We start from the raw sequence: 17,674 nt of genomic DNA, 5'->3' as shown, positions 1-17,674 counted from the left end.
CTGAATTTTAAATAAGACATATAATAATTACGTCCAATGGTCGAGGGGAAAAGATGTTGTTCCAGTAACATACAGATCCTGGGTTCAATTCACAGTTGAGATCGTTATATTTTATTTTATTTTCTGTGTCTTATTCTGTTTCATGTTTTGTTTAGATTTATTATAATTATTCGAAGTTTACTTTCATTGTAGCGCTGATACCTCAAGTAGATAAAATTGTATTGTTTCTGTTATAATTTATCCCTTTTCTCCCAACGGCCCCTTTCATCCCAGCGCCCCCCCCCCCCTATGGTCATAAACTACCGCCCCACGGGGGGAGGTGGAAGCACCCACTTCGAGAATAACTGTCCAAGAGCTTAAAATGTTTTAATATCCAGCCGAGTGACGAAATGTTAATTTTGCCAGTCCATTAATTTTATTCGAAATTTGAAATATGTTTACAAATGGCGTATTCGCACGCCATTATCAGAAGTGAAAAAACTTCACACTGGGGCTAACGAAATAACAGTATTTTATTATTGAGATTGGTGAAATAAATAATACATCTATTTTTAAAAAGATATATTCAAAAATATTCTAATATATTTATTTATTATGGTTTGACTGAGGATTGAACCTTCCTCCCCAGATAATGACTAAAAATTAGTGAACACCGCTATAACATAAGCTAAATCCTAATTTTTATTTTATTTTTTATATTAACTCCACACAGGAGGCCCTGAAGAAAATAATTTCCCTCAGGGCCTATGTCATCTTTGGGGATGCTGTGTGGGGGGTCTTTTTGTGGAGAGGAAGGAGTGAACATGGGTCTTGAAGAGTCCCATGTTGTAGGAGGGAGGAAACACAGAGGTCGGCAGTTCGTTCCACAGCCGAGCTGTTGAACCTAAGAACGAATCGTAGAAGCGACCCGTTCTCATGTGACAAATGTCAACCGTGTACAAATGTTGGGCGCGCGTTTGGCGTGTATCCCGACTACGCACCGGTGCCGAAGGGATCAATGACGCTAGTTCCTCAGAGCATCTTCCATTGTAATACCGATAGAACAAGGACAGCATACCTACCTGACGCCTGTGCTCTAAAGATTGCAGTCCGTTTGTTAAGATTGGGGAATCTATCAAACGGACCGCCCGTTTTTGCACAGAGTCAAGGGTTTTTTTCAGGTATTTAGGGGCTCCGGACCAGAGATGGCTGCCAAATTCAACAGTAGGGCGCACTTGCGATTTGTACAGGGTGAGCAGTTGTGTACTATTAAAGTATCTGCGGGCCCTGTACAGTACGCCCAGCTTCTGAGAGGCCAACTTTACTCTGGCTTCGATGGAGCCCCCGTACCAGAGCTGGTCACTTATAGTTACACCTAACAACTAATTGGTTGTTACCGAGATTTATTTCCCAATTAATTATTGTGATTTTTTATAATGTCATTTAAATTCAGAGAAATGCATATGTGCGTGCGTGGGCGTGTGCGTGCACGAGTGCCACCAAAAGTTGATAGAATGCATTGTCATCGACAACTAGCCTATCTGCCGAGTCTCAGTTCGATGTCGGGAAGTGGGTTAATTTGAACTTCAAAGATTCCGTTTCATTAATTCATCAAATAATTTATTTAATCATTCATTCAAAAAAATAAAATCGAATTTCAAAAAGATATATTTCAAAAAGTATATGTCTAACTATATTTATTTTCATTTACTTACACATTATACCTATTTTTTCTGCATCTCTAAATAGTATAAAACAAATTCGCTATCCGCGACTGTCTGTTTGTGCGCTTAGTACTTCTAAAGTACGCAACGGATTTTGATATGGTTTTCATTATCATTTAGAGCAAGGCTGCCCAACCCCAGGCCCGCGGGCCATAATGTGGCCCGCGAACGAATTATAAGTGGCCCGCGTGAACCATTTTCAAAAAACCCGCCAATCCGCCAATTTGAAAAAGTGTCGCGGGCCTGCTGTAAAACAAACAATGCCGCTTGCGCGCGGTCACCAGTGTTGCCAACGAAGGCGATATATTGCCATTTGGTCTACTCAGACCGAGAATCAGCGACGAAAAAATCTAACCTGTTGAACTTACTTTTTAAACAAAAATACACCGGTTTTGATATAGTATCTTTTGCGTCCGAAATGGAATCTTGTAGCCACCCCCCCCCCCCCCCCCCCATGGAATTCGAAAAATTGTCGTGGGGAATCACATATGATGTTTTTGGGTGCGCGGAATTTTTTCTCAGCGAAGTTCCGTAACAACCCCCCCCCCATGGATTACAAATATTTGGTGGGGAGCACTCATTTTGACTTTTTTTGCCGTCAGGTATTCAGTGGCCCGCCAGTGATTCAAAATCGTCAATTTGGCCCAACTGTTAAAAAGGTTGGGCAGCCTTGATTTAGAGTATTTCGTCCGGATGCATATTATATTTATAAAAGGTAGAGAAAAGTCGGGTAACGCCGGGTACACGTCAGCTATCTTGAATATAAAACGAAAAGAAAAGGTTTTCCACGCACTTCAAACTTCATAATGGGGATATTTAGTTATTTATTTGCTATGTAATATTTAAGAAACTCTTCCCTCGCAGGACCTTTAGGTAACCAAGGAGGAGTGGAGAGGAGAGATGAGGCTCTCTTCCCTTGTGTGGGGCCTTCGGGGAACCAAGGGGGATTTTAGAGGAGATTTGAGATCTGGGAAGACACATTGTGGAACCGGAAGACATAGCCACGTATCAATGACAATCCTGGTGAACTTTATAAAAAGGACTGGGTGACTGTTAGAGGAATGAGGTAAAATGGGAGATAGCACAATGGGCCTATGGCCTAAGTGCTCACGGGAACTACATGTAAACCGTCTCCGCTCTATAAATAAATACTATGTATTTTATACGCAATAAATTAAACATTACTTTCCTTATTCGAACGAGTTCTGACGTCATAAGAACCGTCCGGGACGTCACACAGTGGGCTGAAAATCGCCTTTCATAGACATAGAGACTTGAATTTTCAAGGATATTTTTTTGGCTAGAAATGGATTCTACTGATCATTACTATGCTATAAAATTTCGTACGAAGCAATTGCGTGTACAAATGAAGGAGTTATCATTTTTTTAAGAAAAATTTGTATGGCACTGACATTAAAAATGAGGCTATCTCTGGAATCATAAGGTTGGCCATTCTATCCTTACACACAGATATACTACTATTTATTTGTATTTTTTTGACATACTTCGTACCTATTGTGTATTTTTTTGACATACTTCGTATTTTTTTTTTAAATCCTCAATGTTGAAAAAAACACTTTTGAATGTTGATGATTCATTTTAATGCTTAAATGCTAAATGCTAAATCACAAGTTGCGCCACGTCTCTATGTCTATGAAAGGCAATTTTCAGCCCACTGTGCGTCACCGGAAAGGGAGATTGACAACCACGTGACGTCATGCTACACTAAACTCCATCCATCAAAAACATCATCCAAACATCCATCGACAAAATAAATTTATCGATTTATTCATTATAAACACGGGCGAAGCCGGGTAGTGAAAAGAATCCAAATAATAATGAATGACGAAATTGAAAATGTTGGTACAATAATCATCCGAAAACAGAAAAAATTATGTATATTGCCATCTGTTGTCAAACGTACTAATCTTTTTAAGGAGAACGTCAGTATTTTTTAACGAAATTCAAATTCTCTCATCAAATGTGTGCTGTGTAACTCTGAATCAATGCACACGGATTTGCTTTGAATTTTTCATTTCATTTTCAAAATTGAAACTGATGATGTGAAGAGTTCGAACAAGTGATAAAGTACCTACCTATACTTGACATATACAGGGTTTTCCAATAAGAGGTGTTATTTTGAATAGCCCGCTATTTCGGTAGGTTATACTTTTAAAGCTGTCATTTTTTGACATTTGACAAGTAAAAACTACGCCATTAATAAAAATGGAACGATAGACGCTTCAACAACGCATTGAAATTATTAAAATTCACTTGAGTGAATCAAATGCAAATCATCTTGAGTGATGAGGCCCATTTCCACCTCGGTGGCTTAGTCAACAAGCAAAATTGTCGCATCTGGGGCTCGGAAAACCCAAGAGTTATTGTTGAAAAGCCTCTCTATCTTCAACGTGTGACTGTTTGGTGCGGTTTATGGTCCGGCGGAGTCATTGGACCTTACTTTTTCGAAAATGAGGCTGGAGCAACAGTTACGGTGAATGGATTGCGCTATCGAGAGATGATTAATGATTTTTTATGGCTGGAATTGGATGGTATTGATCTGGACAACGTTTGCTTTCAACAAGATGGTGCTACGTGCCACACAAGCAACGAAACCATTGATCTTTTACGATTGAATATCAAAATAACACCTCTTATTGGAAAACCCTGTATTAGTAGTTTTTATGAGTATTCATTAGTTTTAATGAATTTTAATTAATACTATTTTCGGTAATTATTTGGGATTGGGATCACGATCAATCTTTGTTGCATGTTGCTAATATTGTAAACAAAATTACCCGCCATTGTTTTTCTTTTCCGCATGAAGTCGGCTATTAAAATTAAAAATTTCAAAAATGCAGTCAGTTTCCTTTCATTCAAGAGATTTTATCTTTAAAAAAGTCGTATTAAGCGTGGACAGTGATCCCGAATATTTACCCTATTTTCTTTCATATATTTTCACAGGTAGTCTTCTTCTTCTTTCGTATGGTGGGGGGGTCAGAGAGGAACATCCAGGTCTGCGAGCCAGTCAAGGGCCTCAAGCATCGTCCTGCGGACCTCATCAATCCCGGTAGGGAATAAATGAAGGGGCATTCGTTGAACACATGTTTAGTGGTCTGCATCGCACCGCATTCACACATCGACGACTCTTTAAGGCCCCATCTGTGCATGATGTGGGCACAGCGGCTTTGGGAGGCAATTATTCTATTGATGGAGGACCAGAGTTTATAAGGCAATGAGATCCTGGCTGTCTCATGAGGTGGGCATTTGGCATCAAAGAGTCGGCCGATTGCCACTCAAGTTTCCATCTATCTTCGGGAGTGAGAGGTAATCAGAGGAGCCTATATCCTTCCACTTCCATCTATCGGTAGTTACCATGTATTTTCATGTTTCTGTCAAAATTTTTCTATAGAATGCATATTTATACAAATAATTTTGAAAGGTACATTAGGGAAGATTAAAAAAAAGAAATTATTAATGCATCCGACACATCACATTTATTGAGTTTTAACATTTAAAATTACAAAATATTCCAACAAATTTATTATGATTAAAACACAAATTTACGATAACAAAAAAAAAATAACAACAATACACAATTTTATTATCATTAACAGCTGAATTTTTTTTTATACAAGTTGAAAAAAAATTTTTTTTTTTGTCGAGATTATACAATTTTTTGCAGGGATAATATTATACATTTATAAATAAAATCTCTTCAAAGGCACTATGTTTTAAGTGTATCCGTAGATATTTATTACAACATTTATTTATTTTGTTGATATGTATTAAAAATTTTGGAAGACCGTGATTGATATTTATTGCCTTTAAAAATAATATATATTAACTAGTAATAATGTTCAATCTCTAGAATAGGATATAATATGATTGTCTTTTTAGAAATATGTTTTAAATAAATTCTTAATCTTTATTTACATTAAATATAATGATATCTTTACAAAATATACATTCTTTCATCAGCTTGCATATAAACATTATTAATACATACTCACGGAACATTTAATTACTAAACTTGCACATTATTTTATATTGAAAAAAAAGCATTTTTGAGAATTCTTGCTTAGCCGATTTTCATCACTGAAGTTCGCTGTAAATCCATCGCGGCTAAAGTTTAGGAGACGTCTCATATGTATAATATACTAGTAGATCCCCACAATGCTTCACTGTTGCTTATGTCTTTTTGTCATCTTCTACCATTTAAACATCTCTAAACACTCCTAGCACTAATAATAACAAACTTTGAAATTTTCAGCGATATCGGCCAACTATTTTTCGAGTTTTACGAGCACAAATGTACGCTGAAACTTTAAATATTAAGATTAGAAACCAATTAGAATTTAACTCAACCATTTGGAATGCATTTTATAATATAAGACGTTGTCCTGCAACAGACCGCCTTCTATGTAGGGAAGTTAAAATTTGTAGTTGTATGTATTTTTGGATAAGAAATCTAAAAAAATTATTTTATTGTAATTGGTTAGGCGGTTTTGGAGATTAGCGTTTAGGAACACAGTGACAAGTGATATTTATATATTAAGATGGGAATTATATTCAATTGATGTTAGGTTTACAACAAAAATTGTTCTTTTTACGAAGACATGAAGCTTTTTTAAAATCTCTTCTGGATAATTTGAAATATAAAATGCTCTCACTAAGAATAGTGAGTTATGTAATATAATATAAGATATTTGTGAGATAAAGGTGAATCTTTTGGAGCAAATTTTGCTTGCAAACTGTGCGTTAGTAAATTTGCATCAGAGTCATCAAAGACTTGATAAACTGGGATGGCTCCGTTGGGCTAAATATGTAGCAAGGATGGTAACGGATTAACCACCAAAAAGAACGAAGAGAATGGGAGAGGGCACCTGGAATGAGACAATCCAAAGTATTCATAAAAGGACCAGACCCTAGACAAACCAAGAAACTACTCGATATGGACAGAAACTCGCTGAGGGAACTGGTAGGACTACTAACGGGACACTGCTATCTCAGGAGACACATGCAGATATTGTGAGAGTGGAAAGCACCAACAGATGTAGGAAATGTAAAGAGGATGAAGAGACTCCAATTCACCTATGATGCCAATGTCCTGCCCTGGTGGGAACTAGGCTCAGATACCTGGGGAGACATACAGTAGAACCAGAAGACATAGCCACATACCCAATGACATCCCTGGTGAACTTTATTAAAGGGACTGGGTTGTTGTTAAAGGATTGAGGTAAAATGGGAGATCGCACAATGGCCTAAGTGCTCACGGGAACTACGTGTAAACCGTCTATCGTCCATATAGATGGCGCAATACTCAAGCTTAACCCAATCGCCGCCAAGCTTATGTTCACTAACCCATCAGGCTAATTTGTTCGCTTTTGGGAACAGCTCATAATATGGTCTCATAGAAATCATTGTGTCTCCCTTACTGTCATGGTGAGAAATATGATCTTAACAATCTTAGAAAGAGAAAACACCAAGCTTTATATTCAAATCTAAAAGATGAATTAAAATGTACAACTTTATGAAACCAAAGGTTCCAATAGCAATTTGAGAAAAGTTTATTAAACTTCCTGAATTTTTTACTTAACTATTTTTATATGAAATTAAAAAAATTGAGGTGACAATAATTTAAAATAAGTATATAATAATTTGTTTAATAAAACTGACTGTTTTTCTTTATGTTACCAATAATTTTAGTTCAGTTCAGTGTTTACAGGAAAAAATGTAAGGAGAGACATTTTTAAAACATTTTATATTTACATTGAAAATTTTGATATTTCAAAAGTTATGTTTTTTTCTTAAAATGAAATTTGAAAGGGCATTTAGTAACCTTTCAAAAACAGTTTTTAGTTTTCGGATATGTTTAGAAATATTCCATTTATATAAAATGGAATATTTCACACAAATTTTGACAGAATGTGCCAGGGGCTCTAAACGTCTCATTTATCTAAACATTGTTAATACAGGCTTGGAAGCGATTGGGTTTTAAGAGATCTACACTTCGGTGGCCGTGGAGACAAACGCCTGAAATGGAGGAAGATAGCAGAAGACTAGTAGCACCGATGATGACGATAACTTATGCAGTGATGGATTTTCATTGATAATAAACGATACACATTGAAATGTTTTGAGCTGATTTCTAAAAATAAGGGTTAAAAACAATGGAAACAAAATACATAAACAGATTTGGCAAAACATAATTTATTCCTGGCTGCCTGAGAAAGGACAACGATCTTTTCACTTCCCCAACATAATGAATATGCATTTATTTTACGAAACAGAAAAGCTGCCAAATATATATCACCAGTAAGCTAAATATGTATATATAAAATTTGATCACCTTAAAACACTAAATTATATTATGCATTGCAAAGGTAACTTTAGAAAACTTTTATATTGGTAAAAATATTTTTTTATGTATTTGATTTACATTTATTTTGTCATAAAATAATATGACTCCTAACTAATTTAACATATTAAAAAGGCAAGATAAAGTTTATTGCGTTTAAATATCTGTAAAATTTGAACATTTTGTATGATTTTTGTTCCCTTTTAAAAGTACATATTTACGAGTCTATCAAATATATATTATTTTGAGATTATTTAAACATTTTCAGTCACATAATATTAATAAAATGGTTAATAACTAAATATGTATGCAGGTAATTGTCTATTATAAATATGTATTAATTTTTAATAAAGTCGATAGGAGAAAAGGTGGATATTTTATTTGTCAAAAATAAAAAATTTGATCTATCATTCTAATCTTTTCCAAATATTTTTTTATCCACTGGAGTTTTCTTAGCCATATTTTGGCCAATTTTCAAACACTCTCGAGGAACACTGGACCAAATGTGACCAATTTGATTTAATGAGCACAGGTGAATCCAAAATCGAACGTTCAAGTGGTTATATGATATTTGTAGATCAAATTTTGAATAAATTATATTTTAAATGAATAATCTAAGTTATTAATAAACGTTTTTCGTGAGTCAGGAATGTTTTTCCTTATAGGACTTATATCAATTTGTCTAATCCTAATTTTGGTCATAATATAATACCATTTTAGTAGCTAATTGTCATGGAGTTTCTATATGGAGTCCAGCACCCCTCCCGTGAGTTTGGTTGCGTATTCGCTGAGTACCTGCAAAAAAAAGGAAATTACATATATAAAATTGATGATTATTTCAAGTAAAGTCTTCGCTGAAGCAAATTAATTAAAAATATCCTCCTATATGTCATATTATACACGGTGTCCAGAAACTCGTAGTACAAGCGGGAAATTGGAGAATCTACACCACATGGGGAACCCAAAAAAACATAAAGTTTTTTGATTTGAGCATTTTCAAAAAAAAAAAAAAAAACCAAAAAAAAATATTTTTCGGCTATTTTAGGGTTAAAGTTTTTTCTGGTGTTTAGGGTTGAATAACAGATGTTTTAACCCTGCAGAGCAGAAATATTTTATGATTACACCGGGTTAAATGAAGGGTGATTTCAAAATAATGCTTCAAATCCGAGTTTCTTCATTTGTTTTACTTTCAAATAGTTTTAATTAGTTGGGTACTTTGATCTTCAGTAATAATTTATAGGAATTTGATTAAAAAAAAAAAAAAAAAAAAAAAAAAAAAATCAACTTCAAACTCGATTTACTCGATAACGAAAGCTCAAATAAAAAAAAATAAACTACAAAATCGACTCCAAATGTGATGTAGATTCACCAGTTTCCCGCTTGTACTACGAGTTTCCGGACACCCTGTATAATTTTATTTATGAACACCCTTCTTAGGGGCTTTTACACATGAATTGTAATTATAAATTATTCAGGATATCCGGGGGTAAACCGGGATGATTCTACATCGACGGTGCCAAAGAACAATGTCGGAAGTGCAAATTTTTAGTTTTGCATTAGAGCTGTTTAAAGTTTCGTTTCTGCTTTTTAACTGTTTCCAATAATATATTTCTCCAATTAAATAAATAGGGGTTATTGCAAAATATCATACAACACTATATTTCTTGATCTCAAAAACAATAAAAAAGCAGAAACGAAACTTTAAACAGTTCTACTGCAAAACTATAAATTTGCACTTCCGACATTATTCTTGGGGAACGTCGAAATGATAGTATAATAAAAAATAAAAAAAAACTTTTTTCGGAATTCCAATGTTTGTTTTTCCATAGAAGCATATGTTTATTTTTCCATAAAAATAATTCAACTTTTATACCTAAAAACATTGAAACTCATAATTTGTCTTTTTTACTTGTACTATCATGTAGAATGCCCCCCCCCATACGTAGTTATTACATATACGGTGACCGGAAAACTTATCAAAATGACAATTCAACACACCTTTAAAAACTGACATAAAGTCATGAAAAGTGATGAAACAAAAATCAGATTCAATAGACTCCTTTTCTATCACCTGTCATCGAGCATAATCTATTCTTACCAATGTATTAGTGGGTAAGTACCTTCTTCTAAATTCCTACCTTGGCTCTGTGCTTATGTGTATATCCCTCCCTGTCTGTTTCCTTTTTTGTTTCTTCTTGTTTGTTCTACTTAACTTCCCCTTTTCTATCTGTGTACTGTTTTGTATGTAAATTTTATAATTATGATATTTTTTCTATTTTTGTACTGTTTCATATGTGAAACTTATAATTTTGATATCAAAATACCAATGAAAAATTGTAACTATTAACTCCCATCTATGTATTGTAAGTTCCTATCGTCTTTAAATAAGTTATGTAACTCATCGGGATTGCTCTAGCAAGAAATAAAAATAATTTAAAAAAAGATAAGTTTTTTAAATTTATGACTTTAATGACTTTATATCACTTTTTAAAGGTGTATTAAATTGTCATTGTGTTGAGTTATCACGGAACCTTACTATACATAACCAAACTGCCCAGTAACAACATTTTTTATTTGTTTAGTGATAAATTGAAAATGTCCACTAATTATTTCTATCCTGGGCAGAGAGGAATACATAACATGGTAGTTAATCCCAGAATATGTGCACTGAAATAAATCCCGACTTCTAGTATTACATAGTGGAATCCCAAAGTTAATCAATATAAGCAATCACATGCATTATTTAGAGTTTTATATAGAAACACCAAGTCATTGTAAATCCTTGAGTCAGACAATTTAAGCATTTTCATTTCAACTGAAAGAGTGTTGTGGTTCAACATAATTTAGTGGAATACCCGTTTTAATAAAACAATTTATTTTGATAAAATATTTCATTAACCTCCAACCAACCACTTTTTTCTAACCTAACTTTCATAATGTTATTTTCGCCCAAGCTGTGGTTTCCGCCAATAATACACATGTTAAACTAAGTTAAGAGAAAATGGGCTCATTGTACTCTCACATACGTGTTCTTCCTTATTCCCTTGTAAGATTTCTGGGCATTCGGTTTTGGATTTGACTGCGAATTTGGAATTTGGATCATACCTCCGAATATTACTACAGAAACATGTAAACTACTTACTGTGTTTAAAGCCAATGAATCCACCTGTATTTCAACAGTAATCCAATATTTTTAGGTTTTATTAAAAAAATTGTTAAACACATAAATGCGTGAATTCTGTATGTTATTTTAGTCACCAGAATTGCCATACATAGTACTTATTTGGGGCAATATTCTGTCTGTAGTCACAGACATAAACATTCAACTTTTAGAAAGCAATTTTAAATGGCGCCTACCGTAGATGCAGCTACACAGTACAAAATAACATTAGTGACATATTTTGGTATTCGACAGAAGTTTGGTCAAACTAGTAACTAAACATATTAGCTGATTGCGGGAAGTTTAAAATAAATTAATTTCAATTCATAAATATTACCTACCTACCCAAATTTGGTCATTAATGGTGCTACTCAAATTTGAAAATCTATCGCTTAAGTGGTGATGAATAAACATACATATATTTGTTGATACATACCTTATAAATAAATATATATTGATCTTTAGTCTGAACGCTGTTGGCCCTATCCCTCCTGATTCTATAAACAGTCTTTGGTACGTCAACTGTCCGGACCATCTCAAAGTCCCTGATCCCGATATCACAGGCTATCACAGCCCCGGTGCGCCCAGTGCCAGGGCTGCAGTGCACCACTAGGGGGCCCCCACGGCTCCCATCCCCCAGCGTCAAAGTTCCATTCTTCACGGCACCATTCTTTGACTTCTCCCCCCGTTGAACGTTATAGATATTCACTTCACTGTCTTCGTTAGAATTGTTGCTCTCGTCTGGATCGATAGAAATCTGCGTTTGATTCGTAGCTAAAGAACTTCCGTTGTACGTCAGCATGGAGTCGTGCCCGTCTTCGTCAAATTCTTTAGCATTCTGAGATGCTTTTAAATAGCTGCGAGCTTCTATGAGGAATGCTATGATCGAGTGGCATTCTTCAGGGACGCCTTTAGCAGGCCAGAAGTACCAGATGTGTGTCACCTCGCGCCATGTACGTGTGTTGAGGTTCTTCACTTGTAGTTGTGATATAATGTATTTGTCGCGTATTTCACGCTTCTTGACTAATATCTTGTAGTCTCCAAACATTCGCTTGTTGTCGGATACTTCAGATGGTGGGATGTATTCAAAACACTTTTCCTGGAAGAAAGAAACGAATTAAATTCAAATGAATTGTGTAATTTACACAGCAGGTAAGGGGACTCAAAACCTGGCAGGACTTTAATAAAAATCATCTAACAGGCCTCCATAATCCAATGTGTTCATAATACTGTCTTAATTGTAAAATGGACCTAGTGGCGCCATCTACCCATGAGCTATGATAATCCAAGCAGGGAATACAAGATGGCAGCGGTTTTTGTCAAATTTTCTCCAAATCTGGCCTGCTTGTGAATTTGGCCTTACTAGTTATTGTATAGTTGAGGTGCCTAAGGTACATTACCATAGTAAAATAAGAACAGAACTGGCGTCAATTGAATTGAGTCTAAATTCCAAAGCAAATAGCTAGCTGCTTAGTGAAAACTTCCTTTGAATCTTGGGTTCAGTTTTTGTTCAAATGTGACAGTAGTGAGGTTATGTAATTGACTTACCACTCCATTCTCCATGAACTCTGTTAGCATCAAGATAACTCTGGAATTCTGTTCCCAAATCATCCTCCAGAAGTCAGTGACAGTGGAGGCCATGGGAGCTTGGCAGGCAATGTAGTAGTTCTTCAAGTTTTTGGGACCCTAAACAAAACAACAATATATTTACAACTTTAGCCTGGCATGACTTTTTTTTACATTAGCTCCACACAGAAAAGAAAAATAATTTCCTTCTGAGATTTCTATGTCATCTTTGGGGATGCTGTGTTTATGGTCTTTTAAGGAAAATAAGGATAGGAGTTTCTGGGAAGGAAAAACATGTGAGGGGTGGGTAGGAATCTGGGTTATTTTGTTAAAAATTACGGACATCGCTGCCAAGACCTGGACAAACCTCACCCATGGACCCGGGCAACCCTGCTAAGTCACTTAACGTAGCGAACAACTTAGAATGACCGATGGCAGAGGTGTTGCTTATCCAATGAATGGTTTGATGGCCAACGATGTAAGTGATATTATTCTATAAAGAAGTTCTGATTGTTCCTGTATTTTTTAAAAGTTTTACTGTATTTTTGTATTGTTTTTGATGTAATCAATATGTGGATATTGGTAATATTAAAAGACTTGGTTCTGTATTTTGTTAAAAGACTTACTCTGACATAATTAGCGTTGATGTAGTCTGAAGTTTCATCTCCAGCGATGGGTTTGAGGGAGACTCTGGTCTCCGGCAGCGGAATCACATTGGAGAATCGGTTCTTGGATTCGCAGCCCGGCGGTATCTCATCAGCTCTCACCGTGATGACTGGGATCTCATTGAACTCGCTGACGATGGACTCCTGGTCCAGGGAGAAGTTGGTCAATGCTGCAAACTGCATCGGGTGAGATGTGGCCCCCTGCATTTGGAAAGAAATGGTTAATATTTAGATTAATTATTTAAGGTTACTCAGATTTCTAATAAACGAGGTTCAAAGGACCCTATAAGAAGTTTTTTAGCTCTGAATATTGATTTCAATCTCAGAATTGACCTTCCAGGCAAATAATGTGACAATTTAAAAAAAAATATTACTACTCACAAGAGAGCTCTTATCTGTACAGTGTAAAGACAAGGGAGCCATATCACCACCCGGTTGGGCAGCGTTGTGAAGCAGGTCAAGGCAGGAGATGTAGGAAAGGGTTTATTAATCCAGGTCTTAAAGAGGCCCGGAGAATCTGTTTAAATGTACAATGAATGATAGCTAATGTCAGATTGATTCAGAACTGGAAGAAATAAACAACATATGCGGGGAAAATGATTATTGAAGGAACGATCGATCGAGTTTTTACTGTATTTGATTGACTTAATACATATTTTTTCAAATAGTAGAAGAAGTCAGAAACGCCAAAGGAAGACAATGAATATCCCATAGACATATGAATATTATGTAGACCTGCCCTAAGTGATTAAAAGCGTATTATCCCCACTCCCCATACCGGTTCCATTGAGCCGGCTGGGCTCGCGTACGGCCTCAAGTGATATTTGAAAACGTGACGTCATCATTCTTGTGCGAACTATGGTCGAGGCATCATCGGTTCATTTTACGAAATAACACGGCAAAATGTTTACTTGTACTATGAAAACTGGTAAAAATAGATGCGAAAAAAGAGAATAAACCCAATTGTCGTATTACATTCCATATATAAGCATTATTTTATTTTATTTTAAGCATATTCACATCGTATAATATGAATCAGTTGTTACTATCACATCGAGAAACGTCTAGACGCGAAACACAAAGCTGGTTGGTTGCTGGGAAGTAAATTATGAACATTTATAAAAGTGTCTTAACTAAATACTCTGAAACTAACTACGACTCTGAATATAGAAGCTGCCTTACTTTGCCGAATTTGGACTTCGCAAATTTGTTCATAACGTGGCGAGTAATTTGCGCTCCCATGTAAAAATGTCTATTCATTCAAAGCAGATTTTACTTTTAAGAAGTAAATGGTGATATTATAATGCGAGATGCCTATTTACTGTCAGATTGATTTATTGACGAATCACAGTCATCTTCACTCCCTTCGTTCTTCAACAGTTGATTTTACCCCTCGCCTTTATCTTCTCGTCTATTAATTCCTATGTCTGTGGAATATCCCAATAAATAAAATTAAAATGGTGTTAGGTGAATCTGTAGGATTCTTCACAAACTTATGTATAAATAAAAGTATTGTGACTATATGCTTCTTACCGATTCGTCATACGCCGGGTTCCCGTAAGACCTCTTGGATGGCCGCCTGGCTTTGCGCCTTGTGGATCCATTGACGGACACATTGTCCAGGCTGTACGAGTCTAGCGAGACGGGAGTACAACGCTGGCCGTATCCACCACCCGTTCTTCTGCCACGGGCTACCATCTGAAGCAAAAATCAAATCATTCGGATGAGTTTTGGTTTACATATTTATGAATTTTTGTAGTCAAAGATACTTACCGCTTTCAAGTTATAAGTTAACCCAATTTTACAAACAATATTGATTCAATTTAAATGATGTACAGAATGGAAGACATTTTCAGTATGGCCCTGTTTAGAATCGAAACGTTACTTTAAATTTAAAATAAAACGGATATGCACCAATATATTTTGGAGAATATCACAAATTTGAAGTACATGTACACACAAAAGGTCATAGGGGCAGTTTTACTAATGTGTGACATACGTCAAAAGATAGTTGTTGCAAGTGACGTTGAAAATGTCTACGATGAATGCTGAATTGTTAAGCAATTGAGTCGCTCTGTTGATTGGAGCGTTCTGATGGGCAGAACTCCTCGCTTTCGGAGTATAAAATGTGCATGGGATCTCCTACGAGTATATTAATTAGTCACATATATGGCTTTAGCCCTGTTTGGTAACCAGGTCTGAGTATCCAAGAAATTCTCCACCTACCTCTTCCCTTCCACACTCCCTTCAACCTAACACCATACCCCAATTGGGGATGCCATAGTCCCATTGGGTACAGTTGGGACTCTTGTGCGAAATTCACATAAAAAAAGGTAAATATTTCCCTAATCGCTGCACTTTTAACAGGCACAGATTCGTTTCAACTTAGTTACAACAACAAACAATGATTTTCATTGGGATATATTGTAAAAGATGCATTACAATTTCAATTTTATTCAATCCAAGTTTAAAATTTACCTTCTAAAACGAACTCTCTGTCGCATAAATTACTTCATTAACACAAACAAAGAACTTAAGAACCCATTGTGTGCACGTCAATGTAGTTGTTTCTTGTACTAATTGTTGAAAATAAGTGGAATTTCCATAATCTAAGAAAAATAGTTAACAAAAAAAAAAAAACTAATAGATTTACAGAAATTTTTTATGTGATACCGCACAAGAGTTCTTACTGACTGGAGCAAGTGGAATTATGGCATGTACAATGAATAAATCAGGGAACAAAGGAAACAAAGGAGAGCAAGGATCATAAAAATGTTTACATAATTTTGAGGTATTTATTGGGTTTAAAATGCCACCAAATCAAGTACTTGATTGGTTTTTGTAAGTGTTAACAATAATAAATAAACACAACAACAAAAAGAAGATAAAGAGTAAGTAAATATGTTTTATTTTCAATTGTGTAATAAAAACGGACTCATCAAGAATATTATTTATTTTTGGGCAGGTTATTAAGGGCCTAAGTCAATAATTCCTGTCACTTGGCTTGGGCATTTAAAACGGGGTAAACCTTTGTTCGAACGTATTTAAAAAAAATAATAAATCAGAAAAAATTAAATTACAATTTTCAATTACAAATTATTTTTTTGAAATATTTTCATTTAGTTTTTTTGTCACCATTATTTTTTTTCAACTATGTAATGATGTAACAGGGATCTATCTAAAACAACTGCTAACCAAATTTATTTTAATAGTGTAGGTAGCTACCAACTTGATTTGATGATAATATAGTTGAAAAGTGTGATTTTTTACTTAAGCCGCAACAAGACGCGTGCAATGCAACATGTAAAGCAACAAGAATAGTTGGACGGTACTTTGCATTGCATGTTAGTGTTGCTGTCCAAACGAGGAATTTGCGTTGCATTACATGATACATTGCATGTTGTATTGATGCGGCATTAAGCCCTTAATACTTATCACCTGAGGTGATATCTCACAAAAGCGGCGCTATACAAATTGTCCAATAAATAAATAAAATGATATGATACTTGTGGGAGATTATGTGCACTTTTTTGTAGGTACTCTGAGAGTGAGGACTTCTGCCTATCAGAATGCGCCAATCAACAGAGCGACTTAACTGCTTGACGATTCTGCATTGACCATCGACATTTTCAACATCACTTACAGACAGTTCAGCAACAATTTTTTGACATAAGTCACAAAATAGCAAAACTTCCTCATGTACCCAAATTTGTAATCAACTCCGTAATAAATACATTGTTGTATAACCGTTTTAGGAGGAACATAAATAAATATACTACACTCTACTGAAAATTAAAATTTATACATTCATTAAATCAAAATAAACTGTCACAGTTTGGCCAGTCATTTTATCAGGTTCAGATTCTGTAATTGGATGCCCAGAAATGCTGCCAGTACCTACTTCTGAGAAAGCTCATTATCCAAGTCATTAGTTGGCTTATCTGTATAATGCTGTAAGTCACAATACACAATAAAACCAAGTCACACAAGGCTGGGCCACCATGTTATGAATATTAACCTCTTAGGTGAGGTCGGAATTTGAATAAAATAATCCTCACTTACCTAAATGAGACTTGAAAATTGATGGAAAAAGTGCATAAAGTCAATGGTACATATTATTACAAAACTTAAAGACACGTTTTGTAGAGATCTCAAAATGGCAACAAAAGATCTTGTCAAAATGCCCTCATGTGTGATAAGAAAGTGTTGCATGGCAAAC

The 17,674-nt window shown here is 35.3% G+C and overlaps 1 protein-coding gene across 1 annotated transcript in view; it reads right to left on the bottom strand.

The window, feature by feature from the left end:
* Positions 1–5,392: 5,392 nt before the first annotated feature.
* LOC149426035 (uncharacterized) overlaps positions 5,393–17,674 on the bottom strand; it is a 157,245-nt gene continuing 144,963 nt past the window's right edge. The window contains exons 6-10 of the mRNA XM_089642951.1: positions 14,989–15,153; positions 13,417–13,656; positions 12,773–12,910; positions 11,661–12,323; positions 5,393–8,859 (exon numbers count right to left, since the gene is read on the bottom strand). Coding sequence (XP_089499077.1) covers positions 8,806–8,859; positions 11,661–12,323; positions 12,773–12,910; positions 13,417–13,656; positions 14,989–15,153 — 1,260 coding nt within the window. The 3' untranslated portion in view covers positions 5,393–8,805. The remainder of the gene's footprint in view (positions 8,860–11,660; positions 12,324–12,772; positions 12,911–13,416; positions 13,657–14,988; positions 15,154–17,674) is intronic.

The sequence above is a fragment of the Hesperophylax consimilis genome, chromosome 2, assembly GCF_061612785.1.
Source record: "Hesperophylax consimilis isolate HC1 chromosome 2, BYU_Hcon_1.0, whole genome shotgun sequence".
In the NCBI taxonomy this organism is placed as follows: Eukaryota; Metazoa; Arthropoda; class Insecta; order Trichoptera; family Limnephilidae; genus Hesperophylax; species Hesperophylax consimilis.
Note: the sequence above shows the minus strand (reverse complement) of the source record. Positions and strands in the feature narration are given on the sequence as shown.